This window comes from Typopeltis vanoorti, chromosome 6 (assembly GCF_054136105.1).
Source record: "Typopeltis vanoorti isolate ZY-2024b chromosome 6, IOZ_Tvanoo_1.0, whole genome shotgun sequence".
Classification (NCBI taxonomy): Eukaryota; Metazoa; Arthropoda; class Arachnida; order Uropygi; family Thelyphonidae; genus Typopeltis; species Typopeltis vanoorti.
Window position 1 is genome coordinate 65,013,517 of NC_143554.1, and position 17,724 is coordinate 65,031,240.

General features: G+C 33.7%; 1 protein-coding gene across 1 annotated transcript in view; it reads right to left on the bottom strand.

The window, feature by feature from the left end:
• LOC150105502 (calpain-7-like) overlaps nt 1-17,724 on the bottom strand; it is a 237,561-nt gene that overhangs the window by 37,288 nt on the left and 182,549 nt on the right. The window contains exons 14-15 of the mRNA XM_090394849.1: nt 16,278-16,407; nt 7,725-7,800 (exon numbers count right to left, since the gene is read on the bottom strand). Of these exons, the coding sequence (XP_090250975.1) occupies nt 7,725-7,800; nt 16,278-16,407 (206 nt within the window). The remainder of the gene's footprint in view (nt 1-7,724; nt 7,801-16,277; nt 16,408-17,724) is intronic.

A 17,724-nucleotide genomic window follows, 5' to 3' on the forward strand; every position in this document is an offset into this window, starting at 1 on the left:
AGTATCTTAGGACATCATCAGTACAGTATTTAAACAAAAATTAGGAATAACATACAGTTTAGCCTTTTCCCAATAGATCCATTGGGAAAAGGCTAAACTTTTACATAGATCTTTATTTAAACATGAACGTTTATACAAAGAAAGTTCTGAAGCCCTACTACACAGACCAAACCTAAACCGCAACGATGTTCTTACTTATCATACAAAACTGTGTTAAATAATTAACGTTTTTTTTTTTTTTTTTTTTTTTTTGTACTACTTTAGCACGTTATGCACGTTTTCTTGAGATTCTATTGTAATCATGCGCCCTAACTGTATGTTATTCCTAATTTTTGTTTAAATACTGTACCTAAGATACTTAGGATGAAATATTTACAATTAAATAATTTTCACTGTGGTTTATATGTGTGTTTCTTCTAATTAAGATTTTCTGTATTATTTTATTACTCACTGATCTTGGAAGCAGTTTTGCTGTTCTCCTTATTCTGCTAACAAATACACCAAAATTATTGCAGAAAGATTTTCTTCTGACATGATTAAATTAGCTGATTTTGCTATAATAACAGTTATGTTTTATGTTAAGCAAAACTTCCTAATAAGCTGAAAGAACACCAATGGGTCCTCCAATTTTTCCAACCCTTACTAACTACTACATAGAGGAGTGTTCGGGATGTATTGCTAAAAAAAGCAACACTTCACAAAGTTCCATTACGTGGATAACAGTTCCATACTACAAAAATACCATGGTTTTTACATTTACAGTTTCTTTCAAAAAAAAAAAAAAAAAAAAAAAAGAAGAAAGAACTCAGCCCATCATAGTATCAAATTTACTCTGGAATGAAAAGGCAATAAGAGTATTTCTTTCTGAGATTTGCTTATCCTAAGACAGCAAAATGGCAAAATAGTGCTTGTAGTTTTCAATCTACAAAAGAAAACCAAAACAGGAAAATAGATTGATAAAACTTTCCACCATCCTTTCACTAGTCTGGCACTATTAAAAAAAACTTTGCTTCATCATGCATACACAATATGCTCCATTGAAGTTCTTTTCTAATAGCAATTTCAGAATATTAAATCCACAGATCTCCAGAATGGTTATAATGTCATTCTAAATATAATCAAATATGGTTCTGCTCTCATTCTACTCAAATTGCCACTTTTAGTTTCCATTCCTTATATCAATAGTTTATCAGAAAAACTTCCAGACATCTATGTACAGGGTGGCGATAAAATAACTTTCCCTCTTTGGAGGCATCTGTAGCTAAAACCAGTAAACAGAATGAGACCAAATTTTATATTGAGACTTTTGAAGGCATTGGGAGATGATTTCCACGAAAAAAACATTTAGTACCAAAAGTCGCTGATAGGGGAAATTTTGGCACTGGTGGAGCCAAAAACAGTCAAATATTTCCAGTAAACGCAGGTAAAAAGGATTATGCAAATTTTACTGTGGGTACGTGACAGCACCACCACCAATTCCACTTAAAAACGGATTGGGAACATTCAGGCGGTTATTCGAATGACTGCTGGGTTATCAGTCAGTTCTTTCCGACGACATGGCCGCCTCGATCCCCAGACATCACTCTATGTGACTTTAGACTGTGGGGGTATTTGAAATCTGTTGTGTATGTTGGTGGCATTCCCAACTTGCATGTCTTGAAAGAAAACATAAAACGGGCTGTTATGAACATCCAATCCAACTCCTTACGCTCAGCTGTAGAGCATGTCGCACACCGGATGAAATTTGTTGTACACAAGAAACATCAGCCCATTGAAAATCGTGTATGTGGTCCAGGGGATCCTGATTCTGATGAATAAAACATTATTTCCTGTGAGTTCAATCACTACATTAATTTCTGTGTCTCTCGCAAGTTGTTGTTTTAGTTTAATTGCTGTATTATTATTCTTTGTATCATTGTAACACGCCACATATCCAGCCGGAATGAGTGATGCGGCTGTCGCTTACACCGTCGAAATGTTATTATTCCATTTTATTTGCCTTTAATGTAATTATCCACTTGTTTTTGGTTCTGCCAGCGCCAAAGTTTCCCCTGTCGGCGACTTTAGGCACTAAACTTTTTTTTTTTTTGCGGAAATCATCTCCCCATGGCTTCAAAAGTCTCAACATAAAATTTGGTCTCATTCTGTTTATTGGTTTTAGCTACAGATGCCTCCAAAGAGGGAAAGTTATTTTATGGCCACTCTGTACTATAAACCTGTACAATCTCCTTCCATTATGTTTGCAAATCAGCAAATGCTATCTAAAAGATGACCAACTTTTTCCACTGTTCCATTAAGCATCCTATGTGACTGACAGCTTAGAAGAGCAACAGGATTGCATACAAATCTATGAAGTGGACAAATCAGGCCTTGTATATTATAATTCTTCCAGACAGGTATCTGTTGGCAAAAAACTGTAATCATTTAATTTTTAATTTATTAATTAAAAATTAATTAACTGAATTAATTTTTTTTACTGTAATGGTGATACAGACTGGGTTTTCTTCATACTTCTAATACTTCTATTTGTAAGAGGCACTTCCTTGTTTCTTAATCATTATTCAATTCTCTTTTAAAGCTTTAACAAAAGCAATGAAAATAGTCAAGAAATTTGACTGAAAATGCTCCTTATCATCATCATCATCATCAAATTCCTGCAATGTACCCTCAAGGGGTGTACAGGATATGATAGTACTACATGAAAAATTTACATCATTACTAACTTCCTATCTACAATTTTCCTCCAAATCAGTCTGTTACTTGTGAAGACGCCAACTTTATCAGATCTTTATCAGATATTTCTATCATCTAAGGCACTTTGTACCGTACCAATCCATCTATATCTTGGTCTTCCTCTGGGTTGTTTTCCTGCCAACCTGACAGAGAACACTTGTTTGCTAATCTTTCCTCGCCCACTCTGTTTAAGTGACCATACCACCTGAGATTAGCTTTGCTAACGCATTCCTGGATGCTGACAATGTCAAATTCTTTCCTAATATCCTCATTTTTAATATAATATTGCCATTGATGCCATCTGTTCACGCCTCTAATCTTTCTCAGGACTCCCATATATGCGGTCTCTAATCTTGGGTCAAGTGTTTTACTTCTGACCCAGCTCTCAGATCCATAAGTTAAAACTGGTTTGAACACTATCTTCTATACAGTTAATTTAGTGTTCCGACTAATTTCTCTCTTATTCCATATGAATTTATTCAATTGACTTCCTACAATACCAGCTTTATTGATTCTATTGTCTATTTCCATATTTAATTTACCATCTTCACTAATAATCGTGCCTGAGTAGATGAAATGTTATGTTTTACTTGTTCCACAGGTTCTCCATCCACAATGCAGTTGACATTTTCAACGATTCTGCCTATTTTCATTGTCTTTGTCTTTTGCTGACCTTCATACTATATCTATTACAACAGTTATTCAATTTAGTCAGGGAATCTTGCAGACTTATAGTGGATTTATTTAGAAGTATAACATCATCTGCATAAAGCAAAAAACTGACATTAACATCTCCAATTTTGATATCATGTTTAATACCACTTTCTTTCATAATGTGATCCATATAGATAATGTACATCTTTGTCTGACACCAGATTTAACATTCAACCATCTTCCTGTACTTCCTTCAATTCTAACTGCTGACTTACAACTCAAATAAAGACTAAGTACTGCTTGATATAATGCCCCACTGACACCATATAAATGTAGCATATTGAATAGCTTCTTTCTCTCTTGGCACCTTGTCATATGCCTTTTCCAGATCGACAAAACTTAAATACAGATCTTTGTTGTATTCCCATGCTTTCTCGACTATTTGTCGTAAAGTGAAGATCTGATCCTGACAGCCTCTATTTGGCGTGAATCCAGCTTGTTCTTCACCAAGCTTTTCTTCCACAATTCTTCTCAACCGTTTTTCAAGTATACTTGCATAGATCTTGCCAGGAACACTCAGTAGGGAAATACCTCTGTAATTCTCACATTCAGTTTTATTTGCCTTTTTATATATGGGTACTATGAGAGCTCTACTCCAATCATCGGGAATTCGTCCCTCTGTCTAGGACTTCTGAACTATGCAGTGCAGCCACTATAAGACTTTTATACCCCCATAATTCAGCATTTCTGGTCAAATATCATCTACTCCTGCTGCCTTTCCACATTTCAAGCCATTGATAATTTTTTCTACTTCAAGTATGATATGCATTCCTGACTGTATGCCTGTTGAGTGTTTTTTACCACTCTGCTATCAATGCTTGTTTCATTTAGCAATTTCTCAAAGTAATTACTCCATACTTCAAGGATATCTTTTTCTCCCGTTTTTCATGTCACCTTTATCATCTCTAATTCCTTTTACACCACTCTTTCTCCATTTTTGAACTTCTTCAACAACCTCCAGAATATTTTGCCACCCTCTTGATATTTATTTTCTATGTTCTTGCCAAAATCATCCCATGACTTTTGTTTAGCCAGTTTTACACAGTGTTTAGCTTTCTTACATTTGTCTCTGTATTCTCTAAGAGCACAAGTGGACTTACTTGCCAGGAACTTTTGATATGCTTTCTTCTTTTCCTTCACTGCCTCTTTAACTTCCTGTGTCCACCATGGAGTTCTGATTTTAGTATCCTTGCAGACAACCTCACCACGTGCCTCTCTGGCTGAATCAATCAGGGTTTTCTTCAAGGCTTGCCACTGATTCTCCAAGGTTTCGTTCCTGTTCTCAAACTGTTTCATTTTTTTCTTCAATAATCTTTGTGTATTTTAGTCTACAGTTCTCATCTGAGAACTGCTCAACTTTTATTCGCTTTAAAACTTTCTTAGAAGTTATTCTTTTCAATATGAAATTCAATTTTATCCTGCTCAAGACTAAATAGTGATCACTTCCTATTTCAAATTCTCTGTATACTGTGGTGTCCTGCACCAGAGAGAAAACATCACTATCAACAATTAACAGTCAATAAGACTTTTCATATTTCTTGCCTCTTCTCTCCATGTGAATTTGTGCACATTTTTATGTTGAATCATGGTGTTAGTAATAACCAGTCCATGTCCTGAGCAGAAATACAAGAAGTATTTGCCATTATTATTAGCTTTTGCTCTTTTCTCCAAATTTTCCCAAAATATTTTTGTATGTCTGACAATCATTTCCTACCCTGCTATTTAGATCCCCAACAAGGACCAACTTTTCCTTTTTCATTGTGTCAGTTGCTTTCTCTAAAGCCTCAAAAAATTCCTCCACTTCTACCTTATTAGAACCTTCTGTGGGACCATAGGCACAAATAAGTCTCATTGTCGAGGTCCCCATTCTGATATTTGCTCACATCACTCTACTTGAGACTGCCTGCCATTCAAGAAGATTAGTCTAGTATTTAGTGTTGAATACTATGGCTACTCCTTCTTTTCCTTGATTGTCAGTGTCTGAATATAATATTTTGTTATTTATTGCTCAGGAAGATCTCGCCAGTTTTTGTCTTTTTTGTTTCAGTCACCCCTCTTATGTCAATCTGGTACTTATCTAATTCCTCAGCTAGCTCCATTTCTTTGCCATTCAGGCTTCTTATGTTGATAGTACCGATCTTTAACTCTGGTGATGTTTAGTTGGGGGTGTGTTTTCTGATTTGTTCCAATAGCTGAGTTTTCGCTGTTTGCCCTGGTTCCCTGTCAAAAACAATGGGGGCCTTGTTTAACTGGGCGATACCCCCAAACCAGCATGAAATTTTGTCATGTTGTACCAATGCTGCTTATAATAGGTTATTTTTTTTGCAATATTATTAATGGGAAAAACATTTATTGTTTTGATGTTCCTTGTACTATTTTGAAATCCAACTGTTTTCTGTGTTGTTCCTTTATGATGTTTCGAATATGTACCATAGGATTACCACTTTATTATCTGATCTCATAAACTGAAGTTACTATTCAAATTTCAGTTGTAGGTTTTATTTTTTTACAAACTATTGCTATTAAGTTTGAGATTAAGTAAGAAACTACCATACAACTTGGAATGCACTGAATATTCAGCCAAGTTGGTGTTTTTTTTTTTTTTTTTTGCAAATATTTATCTTCAGCTAAATCAGAAGGGATTCAGTATTCAGCTGGCTGAAGCTGAAAAATTCCTGTTACACGAATGGTAACAAACGCAATGAATCTGAAAGTAAGCTTCCCCCTCATCTTGTGTGAATGCATACCATAGCTTCTTGTGTTTGCTATAGGTACTTCATTCGATGTTGTCTGTGTTTTTATTTTAGTTTATATTATGCAATGTTAAAATTTTGTAGAACGCTTCTATTAAGACTACATGTTTTAGATAAATAACAAGTTAAATAAACAAATATAACCTTACAAGTTTTGTAAGTCATCAGACTTACATCATCTGGAGTACTAGCAAAAGTTATATTAAAAACTAGAAACAATTATACACATATTAGATGTTATTAGAACTTCATAATTAGTACAAGTAAGTAACCAGAGTAAAAAAAAATATATTAAAAATTAATTACCCTATACATGTTGGAACAATGCTAGTTGTTGATGTCACGTTCTGCAGTATTGCATGTAAACTCTAGGTCAGTAGTTAGATTTTTAATAAACACAGACCAAACTCAGTGTAAGATTAATTTGTCTTGATTTTTGTTATACTGGAATGGGATCCTCAGCATTTCAGAGGCTTCCTTGAACTTTCTTGTAAAACAATTATGGTCAATATAAATTTTGTTTGTTGACAAAGTACTTTATGACCTGTTAGTTGTATGAGATGACAAGCCTGATTTATGCTATCTTCCCTTTTTTTTAACATCTGTTAGGTGTTCAGATATGTGAAGCTCCCTCTCCTCTGGCCTGCATAGCAAATGCCACAAGAGCAATGAATGGAAACTAAGAAAAATGGCTTATATTGAAACTTGTAGGGTTATATTTGTTTATTTTATTAAATTTGTTATTTATCTGAAAACATGTGGATTCAATACTGGAAGCTTTCTACAGAGCCTCTAAACCACAGAAATTTACGTATTTAATTTTAAAATTTGTTTATTATGATGTATTAAAATAATGAAAAGGAATGAAGTTTTGGCCATGAATAATAATAATAAAAAAGTAATATTTGGAACCAAAATAAAAATACAGACAACATTGAATAAAGTATCTATAGAGTTTTGGAATGTGCAATCTCATACCAAGTCTCAGTGCATTTTAACAGATGTCTGATTATGAAATTTATAATTGTTCTCTATATTTTAAAATTTTAAATTAAAGTTCCATTAATATTTTAAATGTTTCTAGTAAAATTAAATGACTGTTTTATTAAACTTAAGTAAAATTTAATTTTTGCATTTTCAAGTGGTTGCATTGGTGGTATTATCATGAATATTTTTAAAATCTTTCTTCAGTCTTTTATAAAATCAATTTTTAGCAAATATATTTTTTGTTCAAAACATTACTTGTAAAATTTAATTCAGTACTTCTGCTGAATGTATGGTATTTGTTTATTCGGACAAATCATGCTTTGGCACACATTCCTAGATGCAACAATATAACCTGCATTCCTTTTCTTCACTCTTGCTCCTTATCAGTCTCTGATGTTTTGGATTTTAGATTAAACATGTAAATTTACTTTCAATTTTTCAGGTTGTTCTCAAGAACAACAAGATAAAATATAAACTCAAATTATTACTTAATGCATATGATTCGCATACATATATTACTATGAGAAAAATACTTACAAGGAAAATACACTTTTCTCCCATCATTTTTATAGACCAAAACAGTGATGTATTCTTGATTTTCAGCAAAATCATCCTGAATGATAAAAACATTAAAAAAAGTTTTAGTAATTAAAAATTCTGTTATTACTAAACAGAAACCAGATTGATTATATAATAATTAGAAAAAGATTTTGAAATAGTATTGTGCTTACAAAAACATACAGAATCCAGATACAGACACAGACTGCATTCCAGTTCTTTCAAAATTAAGATTAAAAAACAACAAGAGTAGAAATGAAGAACCTCATCAGGATTTCAATTATCTAAAGAATGACTCAGTTAAAAATAAGTATGTAACAAAAATTAAAGATTTTTGAACACATTAGAGAGCTTCATTTACAACATGAAATGGAAACTGATAAATGAAGATAGAAAAATAATGGAAAAGTTTTAAGGAGACTTAAAAATGCTGTCTATGATTGTATCCCCAAGAAGACTGATAATAGAAAAAAAAAAACATACGTAAATGAAAGTATATTAAAGTATTTGTTCAGTAAAAGAGATGCAAAAAATAAACCAGAATATAAATCTTTAAACAACAGAATAAGAAAAGCATGCATAATAATAAATGCAATGAAATAGAAGACCTAGAAGTAAAGAACAAACTTGAGAAGTACACCAAAAATTAAAAGAAATAACGAACAAGAAAATAATTCACACAACTTTTCAGTCAAAATGTTATTTGAAGCAGAAGTTAAAAAGATGGTTGAATATATTTCAGATCTTTTCAAAGATGAGGAAAAAGAAATAATACCAGAGTTCAACAATCTTGAAGATGGTTCCCCAATACTAAAAGAAGTAACATTAAGAGCTAAAAAGGAAATGAAGACAGGAAAGGCACCAGGATGATTATATACAGAAATGCTGAAATCTCATAATAAAATGGAACAGAAGAGTTAAGGAAATTGTTAAACCACATTTTTGAAAGTGAATATGTTCCTAATGAACTCAGAAATTCTATCTTTATAAACATCCTAAAAAAAGGCAGCAGCAATGAATGCAAAGACTACAGAACAATAAGTCTAACAAACCATGTAATAAAATAACTATTACAATTTATATTGAAAAGAATGAAATCAAAACCAGCAAATGAAGTAAAAGATGTCCAAAGTGGATTTATGAGAAACAGCGGAACAAGAGAGGATATCTTCAATATCAGAATGATACCAGAAAGAACTGGAAATGCAGAAAGACTTTTATCTCTGTTTTCTTGAGTAATAAATCAGTAATTCTCAAACCTAATCAATAAATATGACTTATTAAGTATTACTGATTTATCAGGAATGATTTCTTATTTGTAAGAATGAATTAGAGGGAAGTCAGAAATCAGGAAGATATAAGAATACCTCTTGCCTCCCTGCTTTCTCAAGGATCAACTATTTTGGTTGTAGGCTTTACCTCACTAACAGATGGGAATCACTGAAAATAATTTTGCTTGACACTATTAAATGTGGAAATAAGGCAGAATGTAACATGCAATGAAAAATTGTTGAAACCATACTTGAAAGTTATTATCTTATGCACAAATTGCTTTCATCATCAAATTCCTGCCATGTACCCTCAAGGGGGTGTACAGGCCACATGAAAAAATTACATCATTACTAACTTCCTATCTACAATTTTCCTCCAAATCAGTCTGTTACTTGTCAAGACTAGACTCCAACATTATCAGATCTTCTATTTCTATCGTCTAAGGCACTTTGTACCGTATCATTCCACCTATATATTGGTCTTCCTCTGGGTTGTTTTCCTGCCAACCTGACAGAGAACACTTGTTTTGCTAATCTTACCTCTCCCATTCTATTTAAGTGACCATACCACCTGAGATTAGCTCTGCTAACGCATTCCTGGATGGTGACAATGTCAAGTTCTTTCCTAATATCCTTGTTTTTAATATGATATTGATGCCATCTGTTCACGCCTCTAATCTTTCTCAGGATTCTCATATCTGTGGTCTCTAGTCTTTGGTCAAGTGTTTTACTTCTGACCCAGCTCTCAGATCCATAAGTTAAAACTGGTTTGAATACTGTCTTGTATACAGCTAATTTAGTGTTCTGACTAATTTCTCTCTTATTCCATATGAATTTATTCAAATGACTTCCCACCATACCAGCTTTGCTGATTCTGTTGTCTATTTCTATATTTAATTTACCATCCTCACTAAAAATCATGCCTAAGTAGCTGAAATGTTTAACTTGTTCTACAGGTTCTCCATTCACAACACAGCTGACATTTTCAATGATTCTGCCTATTTTCATTGTCTTTGTCTTTTTATTGCTGACCTTCATACCATATCTATTACAATAGTTATTCAATTTAGTCAGGGAATCTTGCAGACTTGTAGCAGATTTATTTAGAAGTATAACATCATCCGCATAAAGCAAAGAGCTGACATTAACATCTCCAATTTTGATATCAGGTTTAATACTACTTTCCTTCATAATGTGATCCATATAGATAATGAATAACATAGGGGATAACGTACATCCTTGTCTCACACCAGATTTAACATTAAACCATCTTCCTGTACTTCCTTCAATTCTAACTGCTGACTTACAACTCAAATAAAGACTAAGTATAGCTTGATATAATGCCCCATTGACACCATATAAATGTAGCATATTGAATAGCTTCTTTCTCTCTTGGCACCTTGTCATATGCCTTTTCCATATCGACAAAACATAAATACAGATCTTTGTTATATTCCCATGCTTTCTCAACTATTTGCCGTAAAGTGAAGATATGATCCTGACAGCCTCTATTTGGCCGGAATCCAGCTTGTTCTTCACCCAACTTTTCTTCCACAATTCTTCTCAGTCGTGCACAGATCTTGATAGGAACACTTAGTAGGGAAATACCTCTGAAATTCTCACATTCAGTTTTATTTTTATATATGGGTACTATGACAGCTCTACTCCAATCATCGAGAATTCGTCCCTCTGTCCAGGCTTTCTGAACAATGCAGTGCAGCCATTGTGCGACTTTTATACCACCATACTTCAGCATTTCTGGTCGAATATCATCTACTCCTGCTGCTTCCTTTCCACATTTCAAGCCTTTGATGGCTTTTTCTACTTCAAGTATGGATATGTATTCCTGACTGCATGCCTGGACAGTGTTTTTTACCACTGTGCTGTCATCACTGCTTATTTCATTTAGCAGTTTTTCAAAGTAATTACTCCATACTTCAAGGATATCTTTTTCTTCCATTTTCATGTCACCTTTATCATCTCTAACTCCTTTTACAGCACTCTTTCCTCCATTCCTAAGCTTTTTCAACAACCTCCAGAATATTTTGCCACCTTCTTGATATTTATTTTCTATATTCTTGCCAAAGTCCTCCCATGACTTTTGTTTAGCCAGTTTTACACAGTGTTTAGCATTCTTGCATTTGTCTCTGTATTATCTAAGAGCACAAGCTGACTTATTTGCCAGGAACTTTTGATATGCTTTCTTCTTTTCCTTCACTGCCTGTTTAACTTCCTGTGTCCACCATGGAGTTCTAATTTTTCTATCCTTGCAGACAACTTCACCACATGCCTCTCTAGCTGAATCAATCAGGACTTTCTTCAAGACTTGCCACCGAATCTCCAAGGTTAGATTCCTGTTCTCAAACTCTTTCATTTTTTCTTCAATAATCTTTGTGTATTTTAGTCTACAGTTCACATCTGAGAGCTGCTCAACTTTTATTTGTTTTAAAACTTTCTTACATGTTATTCTTTTCAATATGAAATTCAATTTTATCCTGCTCAAGACTAAATAGTGATCACTTCCAATTTCAAATCCTCTGTACACTCTGGTATCCTGCACCAGGGAGAAAACATCACTATCAACAATAACATAGTCAATGAGACTTTTCTTTTTCCTTGCCTCTTCTCTCCATGTGAATTTGTGCACATTTTTATGTTTCAACATGCCAGTCCGTGTCCTGAGCAGAAATCCAACAGATATTTTCCATTATTATTAGCATTGCTCTTTTCTCCAAATTTTCCCAAAATATTTTTGTATGTCTCACAATCATTTCCTACTCTGCTATTTAGATCCCCTACAAGGACCAACTTTTCCTTTTTCATTGTGTGAGTTGCTTTTTCTAAAGCATCAAATAATTCCTCCACTTCTACCTTAGTAGAACCTTCTGTGGGACCATAGGCACAAATAAGTCTCATTGTCCAGTTCCTCTCAAATTGCTTTCATACAATAATAAATATTATTAGATCGAAGATAAATGTTAACCATCCTACAATTAAAAAATAAAAAATAAATTAATATAAAGAAATATTCTGTAAAAGTTTTTCCTTTTATTCAAAGGAAAAACATACATATACAGGAACTCACAATAACAATTTATATTTAATTAAATGATGCCATATTAAATATGGATATAGATAATAGTATATGCTGCCTGTGGAATCCTTGAGGAAATGGCAGTTGCATCCACGGCACTCAGCACCTGAAGAAAGGACTATTCGAAGTTTGATTATAGTCACAGATCAGAGGAACATTTTCTAAGCCTTTCTTCAATCAGTTTCTGAGTTTGGCAATCTTTGGCATGAGCAAGTAGGGTTCATCCTACTGGAAACTCTGGTTCCTTTCACATTATTATAAATTAAAGAAGCCAAGAAATTATATTCTTGGTTTCATCCTTTATCCAAGTGTAAGAAAACACAGTTTGCGCTTGAGGTAACTTCACAACTGGGCTACTTGTAGATTGAGGCTAATGACTTCACATTAATTGCCTTAGTATCCCATAATGCACACACACACACACACATCCTTATGGACATGTATAATGCTATGCATTATGGGAAGCTACTACACAGACTGGTTTCAACCTTTATTGAGATGAAAAAGTAAAGGGGTGCTCATCATAGGGCAAGAGTAGTTAGCATTTGGGTGCAAGCAAGCCTGATAGCATTAGGTGAAAGAAAAGACAGATAGACAGTATGAGAAATAAAGCCAAGGCCTCAGCTCTTTTATATCATCATACAGTCAAAGGCTATCAATTTTCCTTTTTCACCAATCTCATATAGATGAACGGCCAAAAGACCAATTGAAATGAAAGCATGAAGATGACTCTCTAGTCATCCCTGCAATTGACTATAAGACCACACTGAATTAAGAGAATGGAACCATTTAAAAAACCTCTCATAGCAAAATTAGACCGAATTTTATCTTCCCCTGGTGAATATTACATAATGTGGGTGGTCTACAACACCCACAATTTGATATCTCCTAGAATGCTTTTTTCTAAATACAAAAATTGTCTGAAAAATAAAATTTCCACAATCCAATATTATAAAGCATTTTTATGTCATATTGCTGGTTTTCAAATACACGTTCTTTCTAACTTCCATAAATGGTATTTTAATTCATTGCTTATAAAAAACCTGTTCTATTGTAAGTAATGGAATGTCCAACACATTACATAATCTGTTTCAAATATGCAGGACAAGAGGGCAGCTGTAGAATGCATGTTCTACTGTTTCCACTTGGTAACAGATGTCAAGATTGGATCTCCAATATTAAAGTACCTCCATTTGATGGTATTGGCTGGAAGGTAGCCATATGCAATTTTCCAAGCAAGATCCCTTCTCTTAGGTATCCTTGGAATTTCAATAAGTTATGAAACAAAGTGTTGTCAGTACCCAACTGTGGAAGCTGGCAGTGAAAGAGATACAAGATATGATAATATTGGAAATCAAATAATTAACAGATTAACTTGAACTTTAAAGAAATTTTTTTTTTAGAAAGCTACTAAATTTATTTTGTATACACTAATCATGTAACTGCAATATCCTGCACATCTTGAGTATATATCAGGAAATATATATATAATTATATATATGTATCATTAAGTAATCAAAATTATTTAATGATTTCTTGTGGGAAAGATAAATTTTGAATCGACACAGATCAGGGTGATGAAAAAAAAAGGGAAAAAAAAGGATACTGTCATATAATCATGCTCGAAAAAATACATATTAGTTGTGGCATAATCACTTTCAAAATACTTTCCTTTGGCAGACTTTCACAATTTCCCAATGCAAGCAGGTATCTTGAAAATAATTCCATTTTAGCATCATTAAGATGATCAGGTTCTGACAATAAACGTGAAAGCTTTCGTTTTCGTGAGACTGTAATATAACTAGAACTACTAGATATGGTATTATCGTCATCGACTTCCGCCTCAACTTGTGGAATTCTTCTTCTTGTCATGTCTTGAACAAAAGTACCATACCACTGGTTGTTTCAGTAGTTTTAGGCATGAACTCAGTTATTAATCGCTGTGTTGATGCTTTAGATAAGTCGCGATATAATTCTCTGTATAAAGACATTAACAACTTAAGCTCACGTGAAAACTTCCCAGCAACGTTCTTCATTTGGATTATGTCGGGCAAAATAACTGCCTAAATTACTGGCCAGTTTAAGACCTTTAATAATATCAGCAGTAAAAGTAGGATTATCTTGATCATTATCATTAACTTCTTCGCTTTCAGGAGATTGTTTCAGTCTCAGAAACAATCTCAACACTATTTCGCCTTCACCAAGAGGTTTATCAATTAACAATTCTTCGATATCTGCCGAAGTAAGATCGAATCCTTCTCTGCCAATTTCACATGCCAAACTTATTATATTGGGGAATTCTGCAGTATGACTGAAGGGAACAGGAGCATTCTCTTTAACACATGCGGGTCAAATAGCTTTCCAGTATGCATTCATAGTTTCTGGTCTCAATTCAGATAACGATAATCGAACCTAATCAATACAATCCATAATTGAAAATTTTTTCCACATATCCATACAGTGTTTCATCATCATTTAGCATGTTCAAAACGTACTGAAATGTTCGTCTGACATAATATGTTTTAAAAGTCGCAATTATACCCTGATATAGAGGTTGTAGCAATGATGTGGTATTGGGCGGCAGGAAAAAAAATTGCACATTTGGATGTTCTATGGCAGGATGACCGGGTGCATTATCAAGAATCGAAAGCACTTTAAATTCGAGACCCTTGTCACTCAAATAGCATCTAACCTCTGACACAAAATGTTTGTGGAACCACTCAGTGAAAATATCAATGGTCACCCAAGCTTTTTTGTTGGCCATCCCATGAACTGGCAATTTTTGAAAATCTACGCCTTTCATTGGCCGTGGTCTTAATGATCGATTTATGAGCAGTGGTTTTCACATCTGATCTCCTAAAGCATTCGAACAAAATAGGAGTGTTATGCAATCCTTTGCTGCTTTGAACCCCACCAACAGTTTTTTGCATTTTTGATACGTAAGTTCTGTTTGGCATTTTTTCCCAGAAAAGGCCGGTTTCATCCATATTCCAAACTTGTTCACGAGTGTAACCTTCATCTTCAATTATTTTAGCAAGTTTTTGTGGAAATGCTTTAGCAGCTGTTTCATCAGTAGAAGCCGTTTCACCTTTAATTTTTATATTATGAAGAGCATGTCTTTTAATAAACTTAGCCAGCCAACCATTGCTTGCATGAAATTCATATTTTTTCCTCGATTGAGATGAAGTTTGAAGATCGAGATTGAGATGAGAATCTGGCTGCAGTTTTTTAATCTGTTCATAAAATCTCAATGCTGATTACTTGATGGAATTTCCGTCAACTGGCATTCTTTTTTGTACATTATCTTCTATCCACATCACTAAAGCTTTTTCGGCCTTTTCTAGAACAACATCTCTTGTGTATGATGATAATTTTGCACTCGATTTTGTACCAGAACGTGTCGCATTTCTAATAGACTCTTCATTTTTCTTTATAGATCTGACAGTTGATTCACGGACTCCAAAATGCTTACCCACAGCCGTTGCACCTTCCCCAGTTTGAAGACAATCTAAAATTTGAATTTTTATATCCAAGGAAACGGCTTTCCTTTTTTTTTTTTGGTTATTGGCAACATCATGTGAGGGCTGGATTAAAATCTTTGGTTAATGAAATTAAAGTTTGAAAATTACATATAGCTTACCATTTATTATTTCTTGGCAAAATTATTAATTTTATTTTTATTTTTATTTCACTTAAAAAATGCAAATACAAAAAATGCGATAACTGTGTTGTCTACTCAAACACCAAATTCAAACTGCTAAGAACTGCTTTTTTATGGGCAGTCAGTTATGTAAATCGGGGAATTCCCAATAAATGAAATTCGTAAGAATTTAGAATTTTCTTAATTGAAATGAGAATGCAAAAAAAAAAAAAATCTCAGAATTTTCTAGAATTTAGAATTTTCTTAATTGAAATGAGAATGTAATTCTACAAAATTCTCAGAATTTTCTTGAATTATGGATTTTTTCCTAACTTAGACTTTAGGTTGGTCACGTAAAAGCGAATAAAAATCGCGTAAAAAAAATTATTTTTGATATCCCAATTCGCGTAAAAAGAGGTTTAGGTGTATATAACTAAAGAATATGTGCTCTTTTACCTAAATGATGTTAGAACAAAAGCACACATTTTGGAAAAATTCTATAACTGTAAATTTCCAAACTAGCTTACTCTATTGGTAATGTGCCTGGTAAGCAGTATCCAGATAGCAGATCCAGGATTTTTTACTTCAAGACAATACTGTGGATTCTCTCCAATATTATAGAGATCCTTGACTGGCCCAGCTCCAGCTTTCCAGGACCTGAAGCAGCAGAAGTTATGTTAAAGCAATAATTCGAGCAAAAATCTTTCTTTGAAACATTAAATTAAAAATTGGCAATGCAAATATACAATTATTACACCAAACTGACTGGTTTCTACTGAGTTAAAGATAAATTTTTTCTTGTCTAATCACTCCATTATATTTTAGTATATCCTAAGAATTTGGCAAAGCCTATATTATATGTATAATTCCAGCTTCTGTCCTCAACCTGCTAACATGAGTGTGGATAACACTCTTCATGAGCATGATGCAGGCATACCAAATATACTGTGGAGATCCCCCCCCCCCATCTATGAAAATGCAATGCTAAAGAAGTTTTTGGGCTGACTGCAAGAGAGTGTACTAAATCTGGTGGCAGCACATTTAAGGCAGTTCCCAATCAGCTGGCATATAATCTATGTTGAGGGAGAATGTATCGAGCCATATTATGGCATGGAGACTGGATGCACTCTGTAGAGACAAGATGTCTAAAAGTATCTCCTCCCAATGCATGGTTCCCTATTCATTGTTTCTTCACTTCTTATATACTAACATGACAATAAACTAAACACACAACTATGGTTAAAATAAAATACAAACTTCCTTCAAAAAATCAGAAAAAAAAACTTAAACTTACAAAAAATTTGCTTCCACATTCACTTCAACATTTGTGGCATAATTACTAATCTAAATTATGTCTATCTGTTTTTTAAGTCAAACCCCAAATTACTAACAACCAAAATTCACCTTAACTCTCCAAACTACAATCTGATTGTGGTAAAAGTAGTCTTGAATCTCTTCTTCTTCATAATCTTCTGTGGCCTAAGATTTCTTTGTCTCATTATATGTCATTTATCTGTTGTCTCTAAAACATCCACTTTCCTGAAAATCATTCTGATCTATTTGATCTTATCCTTGAAGTTGAATTTTTCACAATCCCTATCAGTAAGTCATTTTCCTTGGTGGCATCACTGCTTATAGCAATGATGACCTAAAGTAAATGGTCTCTCTATCAATCAGAATACCTGGTAATCCTCTCACTCAACCAACACTCTGGAAGTTTTCTGAATTTTTCTTCCACGTATACTACTGAGGCACCTCTCTCCTTTTAATAATTCAGATCATAACCTCATAAAAGTCTCATCATTCTAGTGGAATACTCTGCATTCATACCTTGTATCCTTTGACACAAGGACAATGTCAAGAGGGAAGATCTCCAACACTTTTACTTCTTTCCATGGTAAGACTACTGTCTCCATTTTCCATATTTTGATACATGTTGTGACTGTGACAAAAATTACTTGTGAGGGTCTTCAT